Source organism: Penicillium cinerascens (assembly GCF_028974065.1).
Source record: "Penicillium cinerascens strain IBT 15544 chromosome Unknown contig_24_segment0_segment0, whole genome shotgun sequence".
NCBI lineage: Eukaryota > Fungi > Ascomycota > Eurotiomycetes > Eurotiales > Aspergillaceae > Penicillium > Penicillium cinerascens.
The window spans coordinates 3,141,388-3,166,350 of record NW_026695290.1 but is presented as its reverse complement, the minus strand read 5'-3'; the positions used below and the strand labels follow the sequence as shown (position 1 = coordinate 3,166,350).

The window sequence follows — 24,963 nt, the reverse complement described above, 5'->3', positions numbered from 1 at the left end:
TAAGCGGCCATGTCATGTTTCCCGAGAAAATTGAAATAGTTGTTTGAATTAAAAAGACCTCAATAAAATATCTTGAAGGACCAAAAGAACAGCCTTTTGGCCCCCTTACGTAGTTCATCTTCCCGGTCAGGCTGCAGGTCGTTAAAGACAGCAAGCAATGTCAGGAAATATCGATACAGAAGGAAAAATTCTAATTTCTTTTCCAGGGCTGGTGATAATCTCGCGTTTTTGACGCAGAGTGGTTTTTCTCTCTTCTTATTTTGACTAGACGCGTGTGGTTTTACAAGTTTTAAAGAGCTCAATATATCCGGTAAAGCGCGGTCGCCAGTACAGACTCGTTGGGTTGTGGCGAGGTGCCACACCTTCGTTAGCAAGGGGCTTGCATTTTTCGATCAGCATGGCAAAATAGACGAAAGGTTCGATTATAATACCTGCTTTCTTGTGACGAAATTCTTCACTATGTATAATCAATTACAATCGGTGTCTCACATGGCCATCCCCTTGCCCCTGTAAAGCTGATCTGGGTTCACTTTGGAATCCTCCCGACTTCAATCTTCGACAACAATTTCCAAAGTTTGAACTTTTCCTCACTGGGTTTCCCTGTTATGTTTCTTTGCGAGGCTAATTCTGCGCAACCTTGTCATCCTCGTGATTTTCTTCCGGCATGAAGTCAATGGCTTTCATTCAACTGCTGCGCCAATACTTCCCCAAAATTCACTCAACACCCGATGCGCATTATGCAAGACTACCCCTCCATGCTTCCGAAGAGGAAATACTGTTCGACAGCCAGGATCTTAATCTCAATATCCCGCTGCAGGAATACGATGCAGAGTCCAAGTCTCCTGGCGGGTCGACTAGTTGGCAGGGTGAAGCAAAGATACTGTCTCAAAATGCCGCACCAATGGCCCTTTCTTTCCTATTACAACATTCTTTATCCACTATCAGCATAATAGCTGTCGGGCGTCTTGGCACCGTTGAGTTAGGAGCCACAAGTTTAGCGAGCATGACCGCCAATATCTCGGGATATTATATCTACTATGGTCTCACCACAAGCCTGGATACTTTATGTGCCCAGGCATACTGATCCGGAAGAAAAGATTTGGTAGCTTTGCATCTACAGCGGATGCTCGTACTTCTCTCACTAGTGACAGTTCCGATAATGTGTCTTTGGATATTCTCGGAGGGAATCCTTGTTCGAATCCTTCCTGACAAGGAGACGGCTGCTCTCACAGGTCAATATTTGAGAGTGGCATCATTTGGAACCTTGGCATACGCTTTCTTTGAAGCAGGCAAGCATTATGTGTAGGCCCAAGGGATGTATTCGGCTCCGTTGTATGTGTTGCTGGCATGCACTCCGATCAATGCGTTCATGCATTGGTTTCTAATCTGGGTATGTACGTGAATTTTCTCTCATTGATGAATAATTGCATCTGTTTTGGTAAATGCGATGGCTGACTTTTTTAGAAATTGGACTGGGGCTATATCGGGGCACCGATAGCTATGACGATATCTAATAACCTGCTTCCCTGCTGCCTATTTATTTATGTCTATTATAGCGGCCGAGATAAATGTTGGAATAGCTGGAGCCAGAAAGCATTTCACTCTTGGGGGCCAATAGTCAAGTTAGCTATCCTAGGACTTTTGGTCGTGGAGGGAGAGTCGCTCACTTATAAGCTTCTTACCTTAGCTTCGTCTTACCTTGGCCGGGATATTCTTGCGGCCCAAACAGTGCTATTTACTGTGGTGAACATCGTGTATCAGATTCCCTATTCACTATCAATATCCGTCAGCATCCGAGTAGGGAACCTCATTGGCGCTGAACGCCCGGAGGCAGGTCAGTTATCTGCAAAGGTCTCATTGTATCTTGCGACCGGCCTTGGAGCTACAGGAATGATTCTAATATGGGCCTTCAAGTACGAGATCGCGCGAGTGTTTGCCACAGAGTCTGCTGTTGTTGAGCTAGTGGCAAGTGTGATGCCCCTTTGCGCTGTATCGCAACTTCTGGATTGCTACGCGCTCGCATACAATGGGATTCTGTGCGGTCTAGGGAGACAAGACATCGCCGGATATGTTCAACTTGTCGCACAAAACGTCATTACGCTGCCAATCGGCCTGACGGTAGCATTCGGTTTCGGTTGGCATATTTGGGGGATCTGGGCCGGAGTCGTCTCTGGCTTGGTCGCAGTCATTATTGCGCAGTGGCTTTTACTACGGCGAGTTAGCTGGGAAAAATGCGTGGAAGAAGCCACGTTTAGAAACACATTAATTTAACCGATAATGATATTGCTAGAGATTGACCAAGAAGTAAAACATAGGCAGATACTTATCGTGATACATATTTCAAGAGCTCAACTGATTTGCTGGCCTACCTAGCTGTCAGGTAACAAGTTTCATGTAGATAGCCCCGTTTTATGTACTCTGGGTTTTCTTCTCAACGGTAGTCGTAATTCCCCGACTCATCCTTCTATTACTTTAATAGATCTCTTGCAGGCAGTTCGCTCATAAGTTCTGGACAGAATCGACAGAAAGGGCGGTGCGAGTTGGATCCGCCGACCGGCATGATGGCTAAATCAAATTTCTCCCTTGTTATGTGCGCTGCAGTCGTAAAGAGACCCTGCAAGGGATGCACACCGCAATCACATTCCAGATCTATGCAGTAATCTGGGCCATTCTGTCTATCTGTCGTCATATTCAAGATCCTGCTCAGCCTCCAAAAATGTCCAAAATCTTCCAACGATCGATACTAATCTCTCATCCTCTTTTTTCTTCGTGAACTTCTTTATCTAAATAATCATGACAATCACGTATCCAGGCACTCAGCAACAAAAGTACGAGCGTCTGTTGGAGTGGGCCAGAAATAATGGCGCTTATATACACCCTTCGCTGAAGCATGTTCAAACTCCTCATGGAGGGATGGTGACGATTATTGATCCCAAAGGGCCGAGCATTAAAGCCCACGAAGTTTTGATGCACATCCCGTACAGCATTACACTCTCATACTTTAATGCTGTTTCCGGAGGCAAGGAAGGATCTTGCTATATTCCGCGCTCTCCTGAATTGCCGCACGAGTTCATTCATACCACGGCCGATCATGAAACAGTTTGCGCAGTATTTCTCGTCCAGCAATATCTCTTGGGAGAGGAAAGCTTTTGGTACCCATTTATCAGTACCATGCCTCAGCCTAACGACCCTCAAAATAGTGCGATACCCTTACTTTGGTCGGATGAAGAGCTCAAATGGCTCCAAGGGACGTACCTAGAGCACGATATCCCGGAACAAAGGGCTAAATTAGTGCATCGATGGTCCTCCGCAATCACAGCTTTAAAAACCGCTGGCTGGAACGTGTCTGGCTATACCCTGTTCGTGAATCCCGAACCCAATATAACCAAAGCCAGCACTCATTCTCAAATCTAGCCAACTTGGGCTCTGGGCATATTACATTTTTCTTTCTCGCCACTTTTGGTTTTCAGACTTCAAACCATACATCGGCCATCTTAAGGAGGAGTACCAGCAGCTTGGTATGCTCGGGAGCAACATTGAAGACACTGCTCAGATTCTCGTTCCGGTGAAAGACACAATAAATCACGGAAATGTGGCCCGATTCCAATATCATTCCGACAAAACTCAGTTTCATATGACCCAAGCCTTCGATCTCAACCCTGGAGAAGAGGTACTCTTAACGTACGACGATGGAGTCTCTAAATATAACAGTACTCTCCGTAAGTATCATTGCACACCAGTGGGGCATGGAGTATCAGCTAATATAAAATTTGTCAGTCCTTCGCGAGTTCGGCTTTTTCTTCCCTGAAAATACTCTACTTGAGCTGGTCATGCCACTCCCTTTTGACTTGTCTCGGCCAACACATCCCAAGCATTCCGCATTTGCAATGTCAACATCTCTGGACTGGCCATGTTTTACAACGGAAGAAGTTTACATGACTTATGTAGTGGTTCGGTCTCTGCAAGACTGCCGCGGTCCGATTAATCCTACGCATCCGGTTCGCGCCCTGCAGCATTTTTACCCTCTTCTTGTTTCCATGATAGCATTTAAGCTAGCAAATCTACTAGAACGAAGCCTGCTGCGTCAAAGCCCGACGAACATGCCCTCCGATCGAGTCATGGTCGCAACTGTGGCATTTCTGATCAACCACCTCCATCAAGTCCTAGCTAGACTTGACAGCGGGGACGCAACATTGGGCATACCGAAGAATCAGAGACAATTGACGATGCAAAAGTATAGATGTGAACAGCGAGTGATTTTGTTGGAAATTTTGGGGTCCATGAGGAACCCACTATCTTCTTGTTTGGAGCAAAGCTCACGCGTCCTCGCTGACCGATTTAATTAATACCAACTCCTTGCATAAGACCAAAAAGATATATTCGATGATTCAAAATAGACATCAGGATACTTGAAATTACAATCTCTCCAATCGGACCATACAGCCTGCAATGTCACAATCCAGCTGATTGTCGTGGTAGAGCATATCACGTTTATCATAAACCAGTTCCCAACCAACCGGGATTTGGAAGTCATCCCACAGCTTCTTACTATGATCGTAGGACGGTGGAATGCTAGGATTCTCAGCCATTTTTGCCCAGTATTCAGAAGTCGGTTGTTCCACATTGAATGAGACTGACTTGCGGGCCACCGAAAACATGCGCGACAAGACGATTCTGAAGTCGTCATCTCCAAGATAGTCCAGACCGCCGAAGCAAGCCACATGGTCGTACTCTTCAGGTTGCATCATGGCAGCTTGCATAGTTCCGATCGTGATCGGCAACTGGTAATACTTGCGAATAGAGGATGTATTTGTCATCTCTAGGCTCAAATCGATGCCGAAAATTTTGCAATCTTGCTCACCGTCGCTAAGGTAACGGCCCAAAGCGCCAGTGCCGCATGCCACGTCCAAGACGGTACCGGTCCAGTCGAATTGAGATGCCATAATTTGCTGATGGCGGCAATAACCAATTTCATCGGTCATTTCCTCATCGTAGTAAACTGCGTAGTCGGCGTAGAACTCCGCCATCTGTTGTTTCTCCTTGAGTGCCCCGTAATCCGATACTTGCAGAATAGTTAAAAAGCTGAAAAGGGCCGCATGTCCACCCGGGACAGTAGAGCGAACCAAGGCATCGTCCAAACCAACTCCATCCAGGGCGAATATGCGTGGCTGAGGTTCAATTCCGTGAAGCTTGGGCTGCTTGGTCTCAGAATCATTGCGGAATTCAAGACGGAAGAGCCCACTTTGTTGCGCTGGTTGTAAAATCTTAAGCGTCGAGTGACAAATTGCCACTAAGTTATTCCGTAGAGCCGGTTCTGACACATTGGCTAGGATCTCACCCTGTTGGCAGGTCGCTGGCTCAAAATTGATGATTGACTGGCTAGAAATCACAAGAGCAAGCACAAAGTATCTCGCTTGCGAGTCAATCTCTGTTTGGTGTTTCTCTTGACAAGTGCACAATGACCGAATTAGGCCTCCTTATTGCATGACAGGTGAAGACGGGCCGAGAATCCTGTGGCCTTCTTTCTCCAGGAACCTAGTGATTTCAACAGCAGAGTCATGGTCTTCAAATGAAACCCCCTTGCCGTTTTCATTTACATCAGAATACGCTTCCATTGTGCTATAGGGGAAACTGAAAAAAATTCTCTATTACTCACTGGTGTAACCAAGTACATATCAAATTCTTCCTTTTTGACGAACGCTAACTCATCCTTCCAGCTGCTAGACTGGAGCCTTCGACGCTGAAACTCGGCCTTCCGCGTAACAACATACTGCGATACCCCAGCCCAGAATTTGGTCTGTGAAAGTGCAATTTAATTCTGTCAGCGTACAGTCTAATTTCAGGGGTTGCTTTTTGGGGGGCTAGGATAAACCATCAGTAATTGACAGTGCACTCACATCAGGATGCGAGCCATGCTCTAAAATGGCAATCTTCATTTTCAAGCAAAATTGAGGCAAAGAGAGCTGGGCCGCAAGAGTTGAGGTGGGCGCCCTTTATTAACAGATACGAACGACACTGCATCGGGGTTGTCGAATGCCTAAATATGCCCATGGTAAGGCAATACCATCATACCAGTTTAACATCGTATCAAGGGATATCGGAATTCTGCCGTGCGCCTACTTATGTATGGTAGAGGTGGACTGGTCCCTTGCATTTTGCCTACTTCGTGTCTTTTTTCCGCTTCTTGCTCAGACTACCAAAACGCCATCGCAAAATAGTAACGCATCTAAATTTTGTCCAAGATTCATCGTGTATAGAAATAGAGATCATCTCAAATTTGAAGAAAATAAATAAAAACATACAACAGCAGGGATTCGCTGGTGGTCACCCACCCAACTACTAACCGGCCGGCGTGTGGCTTAAGTACGGCTGAGCGGACGGGAAGCCCTGTTCTCCACACCCTATGGTCGTATGTACTGAATTTGACGGGACAATAAAATATATTCTGCTTCTAAAAAAAAGTCGGTGAAAATGGTGAGCACCACTTTAGCGTCGCGCGAGTGAAGGGTGAGAGTCACCCTCCGTCGAGCGAGAGTCGCGCCCTGACCCTCTCAGCTGGAGTGAAGTGTACATCATTGGCTGATCTACCACCACCTGAAAGAATCGTCTCTGACTCCACGGCAAGCTTTTTGCTTGCGAGGTATGTGATCTACGGCTGCCACTGTGCACGGTCTGACTCGGATTTAACGATGGATCCGCGGCCTAAAAGTAGATAATAGGGTTTCAGTCTCTCGAAGAATAGACGTATCCAGGCCGGTACCCTTGTCTAGGGTCAAACGTGGCTGCAAAGGATGAAGTTATGACTACTGATTTCAGCGTTGGCGATTTTTAGCGCCGAGTCGAGGATCGAGGTCATACCTTTATCGCTGGGATTAGGAGAAGATCTTTCGACTAATTGAGGGCTGAGTGTTAGAGGTGACGCAATGTGCGTTATGTAAGTAACATCTCGAATGCAAGAAATGAGGATACGTTCGGTTTCTGGTTGATTCTGTAACGCAGGAAAGAATACATAAAATATTGAACTACATATCTCCAAGACCAAGAAATTAAGTTTGTTTCACTGGATACTAGAATGGATGTCGAAGGATCCAAGATTGGTGGTTAGATATCGGCCGTCGGGTGAGAAGGCTACTGACTCAATCGAACCAGCGTGGCCCTCCAGGGTTTATAACTTCGCCCTCTAATTTCCATCAGTTTTTGGCAATCTAGAAACCCGAGACGGGAGTTCCGCGCGGAACAAGCCCCGAATTATTGAATGTTCAGATGCAAGCACAATGCCAGATAATAAGTTGAAGAGACGCAACATCGACAATCTGTCTGTTTTTGAGGACAAATCGGCTTGCGTTATGCAGAAACTTTGCAAGTTCATTTCCATTGTCTTCCTATGCGAGTAAGCATCGGTGAAATTTTAAGATCCTTAAGGAAACCTACAAATATGATCACTGTACTAGATCCATTATCTCTAGAATATCGGATGTAAGGCCGAGAAGACTCATGGCTTCTACCCAATGCAGAAAATGCTCGGAAGTAATGATAACATTTACCAATCTCGGAAGAGAGGGCATTACTTTATTCAAGACAGTGTATCCAGTAGAGACAAGAGTATTTAAATGGGGGGAGAGAGGGGAGGAATAGATGCAGGCAGATCACTTGGAGATCGATGGCTGCCCTACACGTTCCAGGGCTTTCCACAGAAGGAGAGACGCATAAAGTAATGAAGGACAGACAAACCTGACCACCATAATTCAAAACATGTGACAGACAGGATGGTGAATGGGCTTTAAACGTAGCTCTTTTCAAGATGGATGAAATGTACGACGGGCTAGATGCGACATTATCAGATTCCCAAATGACAAGGCTAGGAAGACTCCTGGTCATTCGTTTAACTCCGGATTGCTGTAGGCATCCACGTATAGCTTGATAGCAGAACTTCAATTACCTCGCCAAGGGGTGTAATATTTCACGAATATATGTACAACCTGGAGATCCGTCGTGAGGGAAACCCTCGGGTGGGTGGCGTTGGATCTAAGCTCCAAAGCGTGAGATATCATGTTTCTCAGCCAGACATTGAAGAGCCTGATCCACCGAGCCAAATAACTGCGATGAACTACCCTCAGTCTCTAATTCAAAGAGATCAACCAAATAACCCAGCATATCTTCCTCGTTTTTACAGCCACGCGCTAAGGTCGAGACTGGATCAATGTTTCCATCCAAGGTCAATATGCAACACATATCTAGATCGCGAGACAAAACAGCCGCCCGCAAGGCGCTCCATTGCCAATCCAAAGAATGGCTGTTCCAATCGGCACTGCTCTGCCGAAGGAGTATTCTTGCCGACTCGTACCGCGAAGCCGCAGGGCTCATGATAATTCGCACCAGGGCTGTGTCTCCTTGATCATCTTCCTCATTGATACCTTCTGGAAAACGGGGGACCAAAAGACGGAACATCTTGGGGTTGCAGAGTCTTGATGCCAGATGCAGAACATTCTCACCGCGGGAATTTCGGTATCGAAGGTGCGTTTCAATGCCTTTCTGGCCTAGTAAGTACTCCACGACATTAACGTGATTCCTTCCCCAGAACAGCCTTTTCGATCGATTGATGTGCTGATTTGTCAAATGATGACTGTGTTTCTTCGAACTTGGTCTCACGTAGCAGTTCATCCCTAAGCTCTCCCTTATGCTGAGCGCTTGTCATCAACCGCTGTACTATGGGCATACACCCTGCACTGGCAGCAAAGCACAGTAGTTCATTTCCCCAATGTTGCTCAATCATTTGGTCTGATACATTATCGACGAGGTCAAATATAAGATCCCAGTTTTGGCGTCCTTTGTGCCATGGATTGGTGATAAGTCGGGCTTTGTCCCATGTTTTGATGATAAGCCGAAAAAGCTCAAGATTTTGTAGTTGATGACCGAGCTGATCATCAAAGAACAGTATCTGGAGTCTTGATATGTCACCCCACTGGAGAATCTGATCGGCAGCCTTTATAGCTGACCCCTGAAGAAATTTACCGTTGCCAAAGTCCGACTTCCTCAGCATATCAATCAGTATGGCTACTGAGCCATATATCGAAGTTATGCTTAGGGGATCGTACAGATTGCTATCAAATTCAAATCTGGGCATCATTGTGCAGCCTGGGCGACTGTTCTGCTGAATCCAATTGCGAAGACGAGTGGACCCCGCTTGGCATAATTTTTCAATACTTGCTAGGCTTGGAAGAGGTTCGGCCGTGATGCAACCAAAATGATCTAGCCAATGGCACGATGCATAGACGAAAAATTCGCCAAAGCCTCGATCAACCGGGTCAAACCTAGCCATATCATCTTCCCAGGATTCCCAAGTGCAGTTTGGATCATACTCGAGCGACTCTTCATCATCGCTGGATAATTCAGATATTTGGGGTAGTTCTGCGAATGCTGCTTGTTCCTCTGAGAACAGATCTTTATTGCCAATATCATCCAAGAGCAGATACTTGGTGCAAATATCGACCATAAATGAGTCCAGACTTTTTGAAACGTGGACTATTTGATCAGTCTCTTTCAAGGATGAAACTTTTGGATCAGGCAACGTTAAGACCCATTCCTTCACAGTCTTGTGTGTGAGTCGCACTTGAGGTTTTCTTAGTTTATCGTAATCGGGTAAAGCAATGAATGGATAGATAAAACCCATGACCCTTTGATGGTCCACCAGCTCAGCAAGGGCTTCCACGGTCGTGACGCGGTCAGCCAGGCTCAACGCCACCGCCCAGGATAGCTCTAGTATGCTCAAAGGTCTGTGGCTGACAGCGAGAATTTTCAAAGCTGTAACAGCAAGTTGCCGATTTTCACCATCATCTGAAGTACAACGTAAAAGTAAAGAGACGTAGACTTCCGAGAGCTTTTCAGGGAGGGACATTTCTTCCAGAAACTTTTTGATAGCAGGCTTTGTCGTGAGATGACGAACTTTGATAAGCTCAATTATCATCCTTGTCCATATAGCGCTTCCTTGCGCTCGTTCAGACAGTTTTTTTCCGACAAGCGCCTTGAGTTCTGGTGATAAATACGATAGTATTTCAAGGGTTTTCTCAACGATAATACGGTCTCGCTCAGGGTCAGACCCCATTTCGATCCGAGTCATATCGTCTAACTGTTCCAAAATTTCTTCTCGCGGACGAGCAGAGAGTATAACTTTGATTCCCGAAGTGGTTTGCGATACAGTTCTCAGAAACCTGAGAAGTCTGTTTCGAGAGTCATCATCGCACTCATCTATGCCGTCAATCACGACAATAACGGGTCGGTCAATTGTTTCTAGCATATTTTGCAGGAAGTTTTCCATCGTGGCAGTGTTTGACACAGGATCAAGATCAGAAACCTTAGCCTGTTGATAACGCTCGAAGAATGGCTTCCGCAGACCTTGAAATTGATTCAGAAGCGAATAAGTCAAAGCAGAGAGTACAGAAGTAGCCTTTCCTGTCTCCTTATCCAGACAATAGTATTGGCATAGTGCGGGTCGGGGTAGCCGAAATTTGTTTTTTTGAATCAGCTTGTCTGCAAGAAATGCCATTGCATAGGATTTTCCATGGCCCATATCACCGAGAATCACCAACTGCTGAGATTCAGAAGTGTTATACCAGTTGTTAAAATTTGGATTTTCCAGCAAGAATTGGCAAGCCTGATTAGCTCGACGTCCCTGCCATTCACTGAGGAGTTCGCTCTGCCGGCTAAGCTTGTCTTTTCCGAACCATTGAGCAACTGGAAGCAGTTAGAAATATAAGCAAAATATCCAATATACAAGGTCTTACATTCGTTGGTATAGACTACGTTTTGGAAATCATCCAGAATATCCAAAGTCGCTTTCTGTATAACCGCTTGGAGTTTATTGGCATTTGTCAAGAATTCTTGGATAATGTCCGGAAGGCGACCATTCTCTAAGACCATCCTCAGGACCAATTTTGCGCCTTTCCTGGTTAGTATCTTAAGGGCGGCATTGTAGAACTCTAAGATCTTTTGGTAAACAGATACGAGTGCCTGAAGATGATTACGATGATTAGAACCATTTTTGCATGAAATGAAAGAAAAAAGACAGAAAAATCAACATGTGAGTTTACCTGGTGAATGTCTTTTCTATCGACTTTCCGGCCTAGTGTGTCACACTCATCAATGTAAGAGATCCGTTCCAACATATCCGCAATTTGTTTCGCAAAGTCCAAATCAGCGTTCGCAAACGTAATGGCAATCTGTGCAGATATGAGTCGGTCAGCCTAAGTGATAATATTCACTGAAATTGGCGTATATAATTTTTTCAATGAGCCAAGCTTACCGCTGTCACGCTTCTGACTACACCAAAAACCGTGGTTGCGGTTGGTTCAAGGTTTGCCAGTGGGCTCGCCAGATCCAATGCTAGCTTGAAGTTGTCGAGAGGCGTTTTCAAGGAACGTAACCGCTGCACTCCTCTTAGAAAAGCAGATTCGTGAGTCGCTTCGTGTTCAGTTTCTTCGAGTTCTTTGAATAGCTGTTCGATAGTCTTTCCACTTAGGGCAGTAGTGATTTCCTCTCCAAGACTATCAACTGCTTCACGGTAAGCGGCACTCCAAATGTCTGAGGACGCATGAACATTGCCTATGCTATCATGGAGAGATAACTGATCAGCTGTCACGTCTTGTTCGAGAGTATTAGGTTGCGGAGTGCCCATGGCTCCGTTGTTCCCAGTATCGTTTGACTCTCCAGTGACATCGCTCGTTTGAATGAGAGGCAGTGAACTAGGAGTTGCTAGGCGAAAATTTGAAACAGTACTAAGCACCAAATTAGCCCTATTTGATACCTTTGATAGAGTACATACTTCGTTGCAAGTACCTGTCCTGCTTCAGAGGATTGTGAGGTATTTTGAGATTTGTCTCGAATTTGATCATAGCGCCAGCGAAGTCTTTGCCGAAGCCCTTCTTTTCCGGTTTTCGAATATGTCATAGTGGTGATCAATTTGGAACTTTCCCAAACTCATGCAGCAAACGTTTCTTCCTGAATCAACTTATTCTCGATGAGTTCCATGGAACTGGGAACTCAATTTTAAGCTTAGGAAAGCCTTACGCCCCCTTTGGCCCCGGGCAAAATATTACCCCTCACCAAATACAAGTTTTGATTGGACACAGTATGTCTCAGCTGCCAAGTCACATGAGATTTGTAATCACACGGTGGCATGTAAGAAAGGCACTAAAGATATAAAAAGAAGACTTGAGATAGGGATATAAGGTAGATTTAGGTGGTTTCCACTAAACACCCTATTTTCTGACGGCCGTCAAAAGTCAATATCGTCGAATAAGCCTTTATCCTGACGGCTATCAGAAAAGCGAATGTAAGAGCTTAACAACCCATATTTTACTCCTGATGGCCGTCAGAAAACTGGTGCCGTGGCTAGAAGGGCTCACTGTTCTCACACTTTCCCCCTCAGCTTTACAAGTCAAATACCTAAAATACTACATAAAATTAGACCTGGCCGGAGGGTCTAAGGTCCGGACCCTCCACCCGCCAAGGGAACCCTCATTGAGGGTCCCTTTTTGCATAAACGTGTATATAACACCATTTATAAGCAGAAAATTACCCATTAAGACCCATTTAACTATGCCTTAAATTATTACCTAAGAGGGTCTAAGGTCAAAATTTGGACCCTCCTTGGCGGGCCCAAATTGAGGGTGAGTGCCAGGTCTACATAAAATGCACTAATTATGCGGAATCTAAGCTTTCTGTATTGTGGGACTGTCACAGTCTAAGAGTCAGAAGGGTAGTCAGAAGAGAGTGAAAGGTCTGCCATTTCTACTTAATGTCTCGCGCGTATTTATAGACAGAAGTACTTAAAGTCACATGGAACAGAATCAGATCAAAATGTAATAGATCAAAATGGGTAAACCAGTCTTTTCGTCTGATGACGAAAAGAAGGGTAACTTGCAAGATTCAACCTTCTTATGTTGAAATAAGAAGATAGAGCGCATACTCAACATATATATCGACTGTCCCAGTTCATACGACATATAGCGCTCAGCCATTCACCGACTGACCCAGTTAGTCTGGTAACTAGGCTAATCACCTATATAGCATTGATCTATATTCCAACAAGTAAGGTCTAGAGTCACTTAGCCCTTCCTCTTGAAATCGGTGACCAATTTCGCACCCGCCACAGCTCTTTTATGCCCAGTGCAACTTGTCCATCCGTTCATAGTAGCTGGCGTCCGTCTCTCCATCTTCCTTTGGTATATCGACAGCCTTCGAGCAGAGTGGGTGGCACACGCCGATGGCATTAACCATCGGTTCCTCACACTCGTTGTCAACCCTGTATCGGCGGCAAACCCGACAGTTGCCATATGTCTGCCGAATGCAGTCCTGATTCGAGTGACAGCCATAATCGTAGCAGAACATATCAGATCGCTCCGTGAGTGTTTTTTCCAAATCGTAGGTCACTAGCCAATCGCCGGCGGGCTCATGCTCGGGCAGTTTGAGCTCCGGGTTGTGCCTATTCATTCCCCTTGCGAATAGGACCCTAGCATAGGGGGGGGTCGAACACGAATGTCGTTTCGCCGGTCAAAGAGTTTTTCAATTCCGCCGTAGCTGAAATCTCGTCTATAGCGACATACTCCTCCGGGTTCGGTACAGTTGCCTTCTCGATTTGTTCCTTCACGTGCTTTGCAGTCTCGGCATCGAAGCGGGTGTCGATGAAGTATAACTTGTTTGGGCCGGCAGCTGCCACGTATGGAGTATCCGGTGCCACAACCTGGAGGCCATATCCTGTTTTGATAACTGTTGGTACGAAGCTGCCCCTATATTCTTCTTGAAAGGTTGGCGAGCCCTCGCACGGTCGAAACGGATTCAGAACCATGGTGATTAAAAGCAGAAATAGCATTGTCGACCAGGAACAAGTTGACTTTGCAGGCCAATCCCGTGATTAGCTGAGCCTCGTGACTGGCCGACCTCGTGTATGTTAGGTGATTTAGAGTTTTTGTTTTCTTGATTTCAGGTTTGGGATAGTGAAAAGGGACAGAACAAGGATTGCAGACTTCATGAACTCTTGAACAGGATAGCCTTGAGGAACATGTGCTTATAACGTCTCAACTTTCGCCGTTGGGGGCTTATTAGGGCTTGGAATGATGCTGGCGTTTATACCCGTTCGGCGACTGAAGCATCTTCTTTCAAAAGGTTTGGGCTAGGTAACTCTCCTTGGAAAAATAAGGAAAAAGGGCTTTCATTATTCGTTATCTCTAATTAGAACGCGTCGCTTTGACCTCTGTGGTCTAATATATCTGCAGCTAATAGCTTAGCGCTCGGTGATTACACCGGAGCACCGCAGGCCTTCGCAGGGGCCCGGGGGGTTCATAACAAAAGCACATTTTGTTGCGAAGTTCATAGGATCTATTAGATATTAGAAGTGCGCTAATAAACTCACATTAGACCTTACACTCACCCGCAGGTGACCCTCAGGTGTCAAACTGCTTAGTTATTTAATCTAAAATGGCAAAGCGTGCCCTAATATCTAAGGCGTGGCATATAGTTAGGGGTAAGTCGGACTCTCCGCGTGTGACCCTTAGGAGACCGTCGGAGGGTCAGAGTCAAGGTCGGTGAGGCTGGACTCTAACCATCGGAGGTGCGGATGGAGATTCCTGACTTTGGGCCTGTGGGGCGGGTGAGTACTAGGTCCAGTTCGCGGGGATGGAATGCATGCGTACGCGCTAGTTCGTGGGGGCTGAATGGCATAAGGAGGCCGTAAATTTATAGGATTCATTGGAATATCTTTCTAACGTGAAAAATGGGGAGAATGGAATATAGTAATCCGTTATGATTTCCCGCCTAAGAAAGAGATAGGGTCTACGTTTAAGTGAAGCCCTAAGGTAGGCAAAGATTATCGATCTACGACTAATGTATCGCTAAGCAATAGTGTAGTATCGTGTAGTAAGAGGGGCAGAGCATTTATACTAGTGTTATAAGTGCTCGGACTAGGCGCTAGGGAATACAAGCCTTGTCTCAAGGTATACAGTATTGTGTTATGGATATGCTAGTCACCAATCAATGCGGGGACCGCAACTTACCGATGGGCCACTGAGAACCAATCAACATCAAGATCACGTGTAGCATCCTATACTCTGGCACCCCTAGGTATTCAGTAGACTTTCGTATAACCTAATCTTAGATAATTTCTACCTTGACAGATTTCGACTTGCTCTTATTTTCCTAAATACCCTAAAGAATGATATAGGCCTAGTAATTGTAAATACAAAACAAATTCACATTTCGATATGTGATACAGCTTTAATTACAGCGGCCCACCCTCTCTTAAATCACAAAGTACTCCTACCTAATCGGAGATAACTTTCTCAATACTTGAAAACCAGATTGTTCATTCTAAATTTTTATAAATAGGCACTGCCCTCTTCATTCTCGACCTAGCTCCGAATACCCACCACGAAACGTCGAGCGATAACTTAAACCGCTCGCTGTTGTCGGAATCTCCGTCAACCCGCCCTCGCATAGTACCCATCATATCGAATGAGAATCCACTGAAGGCGCTGCCTTTGCGTCGTATCATCATTACCTCGCATCTGTCGGTTGTGGACCGGATTTACCGGAAGACAGGTTTGGAGATGGGGTCATTCATGTTATTTTCCCATCATTTTCTTTTTAATCAGACGAACTCCGTATATGCAACCCTATTGATGGTCGAGAATACGTCTAGTAAACTACATCAAAAAAGAAATCGCGCAACTATTACTATATAATTCTCCATAGATGACCAAGACCGATGGACCATGACATCCTTAGTTATATCGTCTCACTCGCTGTATGAGGGTAGAACGGGCTGATCCTCACGGAATAATATCGGCATTGGAGCTGTGAGTTTTATTGAACGAGCACCGTGCAACTTCAGTTGTAAGTCCAAGGTGTAAATCCGGGAGATGAGACAGGAATGGAAAGTCGGAATGATTAACGGATGGGAAGCCTTGATTGGTACGAGCAAAGTGGCGGAGTAGCAATCTGATTGCTCGGATGTCCATTGAAGCGATGCAATGGAATAAGAAAAGGTGGTGAGAATGCTGTCGGAAAAATTGATTCCCTTCCCAAAAATGTCCTTTCTTTTGGTCGGAATATCGTGGTGGCAGGACTTGGTGAAAAAGGTGGTAGCTGTGATACGTCCTTCTAGGGAATAGATCCGAGGCATGTCTCCATGTCCTCCGTTTTTCTCATGCCGAAGACTGAGACGAATTGTCTGGTGCATTAATCCATCCATCCCGCGTAGAGGAAGATAGAAATATCTAGGTGCTATAAGTGTCGCAATCAAGCGACCTGAAGTTGATGTTGAACGACCCTTTGGAAAATCGATCGACTGCTCCAAGCAATACTGGTACCTTCTGTACATTAAGGACGAATTGAAAACATCTCCAGTTGGTTTGACTCGTATCTTTAGACTCTTTTGCAACATGATTTGCTGCTTTGCAGAAAGGTAGCTTTTGCGATTCAGTCTCACCTGAATCGTATAGATTATCGCGCAAGCGGGTGGTGCAAAATCATTGCACAAGCTGCCACTAAGCCCGGCTACAGTTGGATCTCCAAAGCTTGGAGGAGGCTGCAAATGGGCCTTGCGGATGAGATCATTGCAGATGAAGTGGTTGCAGGAGGCTTCAGACAGATGATCTGGTACTTCGAAAACAAATTTGAAGTAGTATTGTTGATTTTTTCTGAATATCTTTTCGGGAGGAAGGGTTGACTCATGCAATGCAAACTTGACATCGAGGAACCGACGGGTGGTCTTTTCATTCCGCACCGATGTCCATTCTTCTCCTAGACCTATAATGAGTGATCTATGGAAAAAAAGGGGATTTTGCGCTAGGGGATATAGACCTATCATGCATATATCCAATGCATCAAATTGCGCGTTGATGTCGGATCGGATCAAGACTGAGCCCATGATCTTGTCCCCGGCACGGTAGGAGAGGAGATGCGGTGCAGTCGAAGTGGGTGGGTCTCCGAGCAGTATATCTATCGAAATCAAATGGCCAATATCCACAGCCGCCACGCTGCCATGCTGCCAAATTGATGGCATATGGGTTGCTTGATTTTGCCTGGGGGATGACTCAGGTAGGAGGAATGAAGAGGAGAGAAAAGACCCGGGGGGAAAGTACTTTCGGACTAGTAGATCCGACTTGGACTTGGCGAGCCTCATCCTTGGCAATTTTTATTCTTGGCGATTCCCATCCTTGGAGAGGCTGTAAAGGCTCTTAGGCGGAGGCCTGGAGAAGTTTCACGAATGGCAAAGGCTACTGAGGATGAGAAAGTAAATTCTTGAGAGATACAATAATCCATCTCATCCATACTTGAGACCTACCCACACATCAGCCTAATGAAGCTTTCGAGCTAAGATATGTGACCATTGTTATACGGGCTCTATGTCATCTCTACAAGCAATCACATCGGCAGTCCTATCAGCTTGGGAGTACCAATTGGTGACAGACGCTAGTAATGAATTAACTTCACAACACATAACACAAGCCATGGCCAGAGAGAAATACATTCACTTACCGGGGTTACTTTTCTGCAGTATCCCCAGTGTCTTCTGCAGTGAGTCAGCCTGGCATCGGTGAGGGTGGGCACCAGAACCGGGAAAGTTCAAGGGGGCGGAACCGGCAGGCGATCTTGCCTTGTCAAGGTGATGGTGCGTACCTGTGGCGCCCGCGCCCCGCCCAACTCGCCCTAACACGCTGCGTCTTTGAGCGATCAACCTCTAATGATCCCGTTGATGTTCCAACACCACCCACGTGATTATACTCCCACGTCATTGCGTGAATCCCATCACGTGTGGTATCTGGGACAAAACCAGATTCCTAGCTAGGATACGTGCTGCATGATTTCAATTTCGTCACTTCCTACGAACTTTCAACGAAGACGACAATCGGCTCAACGACCACACATTTACGACATTGTTCTTGCTCGCAACGCGACAGCAGGAGTTTCTGCAGATTATGAATGATTCGGACGCGCAGACGCTTCGTGACTATGACGCAGACCGACAGGCTCGCGAGGTCTATCGATATTTTCAGCCAGCAAATCCGGCGGCGCTGAATGCAACATGGCTTCCTTTAGGCGATGATTCGGGCTCTATAACAGATCTGTCAACGGCTACTACCTCTCCTATCCTCAATACCTCAGTCTCAGAGACGACTCCAGTTGAAGCCGGCGTCTTTTGTAGTCCGAATACTACGCTAACGTCTTTCGCACAACTGGCAGCACTGCAGCTGAATGCACAACGTGCCTTTATTACGTACATTGGCCCATTGCTACAGCGTTGACCTTTGGCTAACTTTTCTCTCTCTTAGTATATTGAATCAAGATTCACAGTTCATCTTAGCTGAGGCCACAAGAAACACTAACGGTGGAAACTCAACACCATCCGTAGAGAAGGGAGACAGACTCTTTGCCGGAACATCGACATTGGTAACTAGTTGGAATATATGTAATGTGAGACCACCCAGCCAGTTATACACGTCTCAGTCATTACTCTGAAACTGACCGATTTCTTCGAACAGGAGACAGTTGCAATCCCCTCAGACACACAAGATGAAACACACCACTTTTTGGTTATCAACGACCTGACGCAGGAAGATCGCTTTAGGCAATTGCCCTTCGTGGAAGCAGCGCCGCACGCCCGCTTTTATGCTGGAACACCCCTGACGACCGATAACAATATCAATATAGGATGCTTGTTTGTATTGGATCCACAGCCCCGCGAAGGGCTGTCTGATATCGAAAAGGATGCACTAGGGACAGTGGCAGCGATGGTTATGGACTATTTACAAGTCAGCCGTCAGGCTGTAGAAGGCCGCCGCGCCTCGCGGCTGTCGAAGGGCCTCCGTCTTTTCGTTGACGGCAACTCCAGTTTCGCCGATAATCGTCATTCGTCTCGGTCGAACAGTTCAAATACGAGTTCGTCCTCGCAGAGATCTCCTTACCTTGGATCGAGCCGGTCTACGAGCTCTCACAAGAGCGACTCAGAACTTTCCTTACCACAGGCTGAAATCGATGACACGCGCTTTCAAAATGACGACGCACGATCTTTGAGCCCAGTTTTGAATGAGGCGTTGGACAGGAGCTTCTCTGCCAACGCAGCAACTTCATTGCCTAACTTGCGGGCAGGTGACAGCAATTCGTCAGTCTCCTCGACCAGCAATGATTGGATTTTTCAGCGAGCCGCGAACCTCTTACGACAAAGCCTGGACTTGGACGGTGCTGGTGGTGTAATGTTTTCGAGGATCAACGACGACTCGCCAGACAATGTCGCTGATAGCCCTTGTGATCCCGCTGACTCCAACACTTGCGCGCCTGTTCTTGCAATGTCCACCCAAGATGATCCGTTATTTTACCAGGCAGTCTCTAAGGCGTCATCCCCGGCTGTCAATCTTGACAGTGACTTTCTCAACCAATTGACTGGTCGCTACCCAAAGGGGAGACTTTGGTCATTCCACAACGACGGGACTTTGACCACCTCGGATGAAGAGCAATCCGTCAGCGCATCTCGGAAGCAGAGGAACAAGTCTAGAGCCTCAGAAACCAGCAAATTGAATACGTACTTCCCTGATGCGTGCCAGGTCATGTTTGTCCCGCTATGGAATGCTATCAATTCCCAATGGTTTGCAGGGTGTTTCTGTTGGACCCCTCAGCCGACGAGAATCTTCAGTCGTGCTGTCGATCTGAGCTCAACATTCGGCTTCGCATCGTCTCTTATGACCGAATACAGCCGTGTCGAATCAGTTATTGCAGATCGTCAAAAGGGAGATTTCATAAGCAGCATCTCGCACGAACTACGCAGCCCGCTGCATGGCGTCTTGGCTGCCTCTGAACTTTTTGGGGATACCGGCTTAGATGAGTATCAGGAATCCCTTATCGAGACGATAAATGCTTGTGGTCGAACACTCTTGGATACGATGAACCAAGTCTTAGACTTTAGCAAAATCATGTCATTGGAAAGGCAAAAGAGGAGGTATACGCGCAGAAAGGAACCGTGGAGACGAAAAACACGAGAGGAAACACCGGCGCGCATGGATCCATTCGTGTCGACCGATCTGGCCGTCTTGACGGAGGACGTCGTGGATAGCGTGTGTTTGGGGCATTCTCATATACAACGGTCGACAATTTCAACCAATCATTCGCCAACTTTGCATTCCAAATCGCCAAACGAAGATATCCAAGCCGGCTCCGGTCCAGAAGTGGAGGTCGTCGTCAAAATCAGCAACCGGGACTGGTTGTACAACGTCCAGCCAGGATCACTGAGACGCATAATAATGAACCTTCTTGGCAATGCCCTGAAGTACACCAAAGAGGGCCTGATTTGTGTCTGCATCGACGCCCCTCAGCGGTCCAAAGGTCGCGAGCGATCTCGACGTCAAGGGCTTGAAGACATGATCACGTTAACCATCTCAGACACGGGTAGAGGCATCTCGAGTGAATATCTTCGGACGCGTCTGTATACTCCATTTGCACAGGAGGATACGCTATCGGTGGGGACTGGCCTCGGTCTGTCAATTGTTCGCGGCATTGTGAGAACGCTAGACGGGACCATTAACATCCAAAGCCAAGTGGGCGAAGGCACAATTGTCAAGGTGTCATTTCCTCTCGAGCGTCCAGGTGGAGAGGAGTTTCCATCATCCACGCCTCGTGTGGAAAGTTTGGCACAGAAGAAGCTTACGGCATGCTCCCAATTGCGTCATCTGGACTTGACAGGGAAGCGTGCTGCGATTTGGCGAACCGACTCTTCCTGTCCTATCAAGCATCAGTTCTGGTCTTCGATCGCTCAATACGTTACGGACTGGTATGGCCTGCAGATTGTGCCGTGGTCCGCCAATGAGGATGTTGATGCTCTGTTTGCGGACGAACGCGATTTGTCTGCTGAAAACTTGCAGGATTTCCCCACTGCGTTACCACGGCTGCTCTTGTTTTGCAACGACTCGACCAGATCTGGTGATTCTAGGGCAAAATGGTCGCACCTTGCCGACTCTCTGGTGATTCTACGTCGACCTTGCGGTCCACAAAGACTCGCCAGAGGCATCTTGGGCTGTCTTAACCCGAAGGCGGCATCTCCCACGTCGAGTGCAGTTGATCTCGAACAAGAATCTGTGATCCCAGAACGACCGAAGCCTGCAAGCGTATGTCCGTTAGCAGGACAGTTTAGACTCCCGCCGTCTGGAAATCTGGGCTCACCGACTGCTGAATCCCCCAATCCCGGGCTGGACTCATACGCTTATGGGATGGATTCCGCTAATGGCCATACCTCTTCCGCACTGGGCCCAGATGCACAATTATTCGGCCACAATCCTGCGCCGTCGTCCGCTCACTTGTGCTCTAACAGCCCAGCTCTTGTGGATGTCTCATCTGGAAGCCGAAGCAGACCTCGGGTCTTGCTGGTAGATGACAACGAGATCAACATTCGCCTTCTGCTGACTTTCATTAAGCACCAGAAAGTCATGGTCGTAGATACGGCGGAGAATGGCAGAGCAGCTGTTGATTCCGTCGAAAGGAACCTGCAGGGATATGACATTATCTTTATGGACATTTCTATGCCTATCATGGACGGAATAGAGGCAACACGCACCATTCGCGCGCTGGAAAAAGAACGCGAAGGAGGTGTTTCCGCAAAAATCATCGCTTTTACTGGACTCAGCAGCGTACGCGATGAGACCAAGGCCCTGGACGCAGGAGTGGACCTGTTCCTTACGAAGCCTGTTTCGTTTAAGGAAGTATCGCGACTGATCAATGACTGGGAAACTATATCATCAGACTGAAACATGGCAATGTGCCATTTGACTTCAAGCGTGCGAACCTAGCCCAGTTATACTCATAGAGGCCAGGGAGGCAGTATGCCAAACCTATTGGTCTGACGGCGTAAATCGCCAAAATACAAAGAGTGAGTTGGTTGATGCGCGACGAGGAAATACTCACGGAGCAGGCGTCATCTGAAAACAAACAAAGAAAGCCCTCATCACGTACTGTTCAACTAACTAACCTAACAAAGTGGAAGTTGGTCTCACGTACTCTTGGTAGCATCACATAGTCTAGCCAGGGACCGGAATTCGCATCTTACAGTCCAGGACCGCTAACCGACTAGGACCACTAACCGACAATGAACGCCCTCGTTTTCTCGAAAAGAACATAACCTCCTGCAAGGAACGTTTTATTGACACTGAAAGCTTCGATATGAAACAACTAGACGGGTGTGTATTTTCAGAGTTAATCAAATACAGATTAGGGCGGCTTCGGTTACAAGCCGGGAAACAAACAATGCCATGGTGCTTAGCAGCAAAACGTTAAAAAAACAGTCAAATTACACATTCACACAGTGTGTTTCCCTGGTAGAATATTCAGTGGAGACGGATCAATTACCGGATATAAACACCTAACCTAGTATATACAAAGGTCCAAGGTCTAATGCGCCTTGGACAATCATCACTGAACAAGTCTTTCAAACCACTTCGAGTCACGAGCCCTTTGTATCCGCTCAGCCTTCCTCCTCTGCGCAAGTGCATACCCACATCCAGCACCGGCAAAGTATCCACCCAGATGGGCAGCGTGGTCCATCTTGGTGAGTCGGGACAGAGGGAAGACGCTCAAGAAGCGAGCCGGCGTCACCATACTGAAAATCTCAGTGGCGACCAGGCAGGCTAGGAAGACCCAGCCCTGGGTCCAGAGAGTTTCTCTCAACTCATGGGGCAGGATCCACATGGTGATTTTGTCGCTAGTGGAAAAAGTTAGTCATGGCCAATAATAGGTTACTAGGGAAAACACTTACTTGGCGTGGTAAATGCACCATGCGGCGACGATACCACTGGTTGCGGCACTGGCACCGAGGGATGTCATGCCCAGGTAGCCTAGTAGCACACTTCGGGACAACGATGCCAGGGAGCCGAGAGCTCCCGAAGCGAAATAGATAGCCAAGAAGTTTCCACGGCCGAGTTCGTCATGGACTTGGGAACTAATTAGTAAATGTATCGTGAGCAGCGAGGGTCATTCTACTCACCTCTGGTTCCCATGAGACCCAGAACCATCATGTTAGTCGCCAAGTGTCTCCAGGACTGGTGGCTGAAAGTACTACCGATCATACTCGGTGCGCTGGGGTAGAAGGGAACGATAACGAAGAAGCGGTTGAGCAGTCTCCACGAGGGCGGGATGTATCTCCACATCAGAGTAACCGCGATATTAGCACCAATGATAGCTCCAACGGTTGCAGCAGCCGGAGGAATATCGGGCCAGAGGCGGTCCTTTCTCGTGGGAGGCTGGTAGGTCGTAGCGAAGTAATAGCACAAGCCGAGAGTGAGGAGCACGAATAGCACGGGTGCAACAATACGTTGCGTCTACATGAGATGGTCAGTATATTTTTTCAATCAGAAATATAAGGGATCCATACATTTGTAACTTCCATAGCCTCGGGCTGGTTAAGAGTGCCAGCAATATGGTGCTTCTGGACCCAAGCAAGATACGGCCGCTCATTAGGATCCGCACGGGGGCGCGCTACTAATATCAGCAACGATCTTCACGAATACTACAGAACAACATACCCTCAGTAAGCGCCGACTCCTGGTACTGCTGCAACGAGGTGTTGCCTTCCATCAGGCGCTGCAATTTCTCCCGCTCCTCATTTTCACCCTCGAGCCACTGCTGGCGCTTGCGCTCTTTTTCAGCAAGCAGCCGCTTTTCATTCTTCTCACGAGCCTCTTTTAGAACACTCTTTCCGTACGGCGAGCCTTCCTCGCCGAGTTCGGCTTCATAGGATCCACTCTGCGGCTTGTACAGACCTAGCTGTTCGGCGCGGCGCACGAGCTTCTGCTCCGCCTCGTACTCCTCCCGCTCAATGCGCTCTAGTATTGCGGCATCTTCGTCAATTGGATAGTTCACGCGTAACCATTCCAAACCAAGATCGAGCTGGGACTGGGACACGGCGCGAGTGATGTCGAGTGGAAGGTCCAGATCGAGTGTTCCCTCCAACCGACGAGCCTGCAGAACCTCCAGGGCCCGGTTACCCAGCGTTGTCGATATCTTCGAGCGGCCGAAAACAGCCTTGATCTCAGCATCGGAGAGGGGCTTCCCGAGCAAGGACTCGGACGAATTCGGTTCGGGTTGGGCGGGAGCAGCGGTATTTTTTAATCTACTCTGGATAGGAGCAGGCGGAGAGTATCTGGGGAAGAAGCGGAGGGTATTCGGTCGATTTTGGGTTCGGAAGAGCGTGCTCACCGAACTAAGCAGGCGTTTGGATGTGCTGTTGTATAGAGATGGTGTGATGCGGAAATCGCGACAGAGAGGGCGGAACGTCACCGGGGGCAGCACGCTCGATGGCCGGAGCCCCGAGCATGGGATCCGCCATGCGACCCAAATCGCATTGCTCATATCCACTGGAAGGCCTCAGAAGGAGTGAGCCACGAGTGAGGTAGATGCCTGGGTCAACTTTTTGGACGGCGTGGATGGACCGGAGGTGGGTTGTTCCGACTCCCGGGCTCTCCGCGAAGTATGTGGGATGGATTTCTTATGCTTCAAAGTCGATGTTGCAGTTTCTGGATTTTCACGGCTAAAAATGTGCTTATATGGAGGCTTCTTGGCCAATATGCCATTTATAATGTCAAAATAAGGAATTTGTGGGAAATATCAACGGATGAGAGGTGAAGTGAAGACCGTAAGATATGTATGCAATGGGCGGGTTCTTCCAACATGAACTCTCAATAATTTCAAAATCTCACAAATAGGTATCATAAAAAGCTAGATACCTAGGTACTGCTGCTCAACAAGAGACATTATAGAAGCACATAATCAGTTTAAAATTTCTCTCAAACAGCGATGTTAAACTTCAATCCAAGTGGCTGTATACCCCACACGTGATAGATACGCGGAGGACCAAAGATCGCAAGAAAGACTCCCCTCTCAACCTCACAATATCCCCAGCCGACCCTGGGACCAACCATCATACCATCCTCA

The 24,963-nt window shown here is 47.2% G+C and overlaps 5 protein-coding genes across 5 annotated transcripts; 1 reads left to right on the top strand and 4 right to left on the bottom strand.

The window, feature by feature from the left end:
* Positions 1–4,415: 4,415 nt before the first annotated feature.
* On the bottom strand, positions 4,416–5,615 carry N7498_004302 (class I SAM-dependent DNA methyltransferase; the record flags this gene model as incomplete). The annotated part of the gene is made up of 2 exons (XM_058451364.1): positions 4,416–5,379; positions 5,536–5,615. The coding sequence occupies 2 exons, from the start codon at positions 5,613–5,615 to the stop codon at positions 4,416–4,418; spliced, it is 1,044 nt and encodes a 347-aa protein (XP_058310826.1).
* A 2,942-nt stretch (positions 5,616–8,557) lies between these two features.
* Positions 8,558–11,888, bottom strand: N7498_004301 (uncharacterized protein; the record flags this gene model as incomplete). The annotated part of the gene is made up of 5 exons (XM_058451363.1): positions 8,558–10,731; positions 10,782–11,007; positions 11,088–11,216; positions 11,300–11,771; positions 11,833–11,888. 5 exons carry the CDS (start codon positions 11,886–11,888, stop codon positions 8,558–8,560), a joined length of 3,057 nt encoding a protein of 1,018 aa, XP_058310825.1.
* A 1,267-nt stretch (positions 11,889–13,155) lies between these two features.
* N7498_004300 (uncharacterized protein) lies at positions 13,156–13,843 on the bottom strand (the record flags this gene model as incomplete). Its single annotated transcript, XM_058451362.1, has 2 exons — positions 13,156–13,480; positions 13,530–13,843. 2 exons carry the CDS (start codon positions 13,841–13,843, stop codon positions 13,156–13,158), a joined length of 639 nt encoding a protein of 212 aa, XP_058310824.1.
* Positions 13,844–17,504: 3,661 nt separating this feature from the next.
* Positions 17,505–21,785, top strand: N7498_004299 (hybrid sensor histidine kinase/response regulator; the record flags this gene model as incomplete). The annotated part of the gene is made up of 4 exons (XM_058451361.1): positions 17,505–17,571; positions 17,896–18,271; positions 18,327–18,444; positions 18,537–21,785. 4 exons carry the CDS (start codon positions 17,505–17,507, stop codon positions 21,783–21,785), a joined length of 3,810 nt encoding a protein of 1,269 aa, XP_058310823.1.
* Positions 21,786–22,446: 661 nt separating this feature from the next.
* Positions 22,447–24,381, bottom strand: N7498_004298 (rhomboid protease PCP1; the record flags this gene model as incomplete). The annotated part of the gene is made up of 5 exons (XM_058451360.1): positions 22,447–22,735; positions 22,790–22,964; positions 23,018–23,351; positions 23,405–23,508; positions 23,556–24,381. 5 exons carry the CDS (start codon positions 24,379–24,381, stop codon positions 22,447–22,449), a joined length of 1,728 nt encoding a protein of 575 aa, XP_058310822.1.
* Positions 24,382–24,963: the final 582 nt, after the last annotated feature.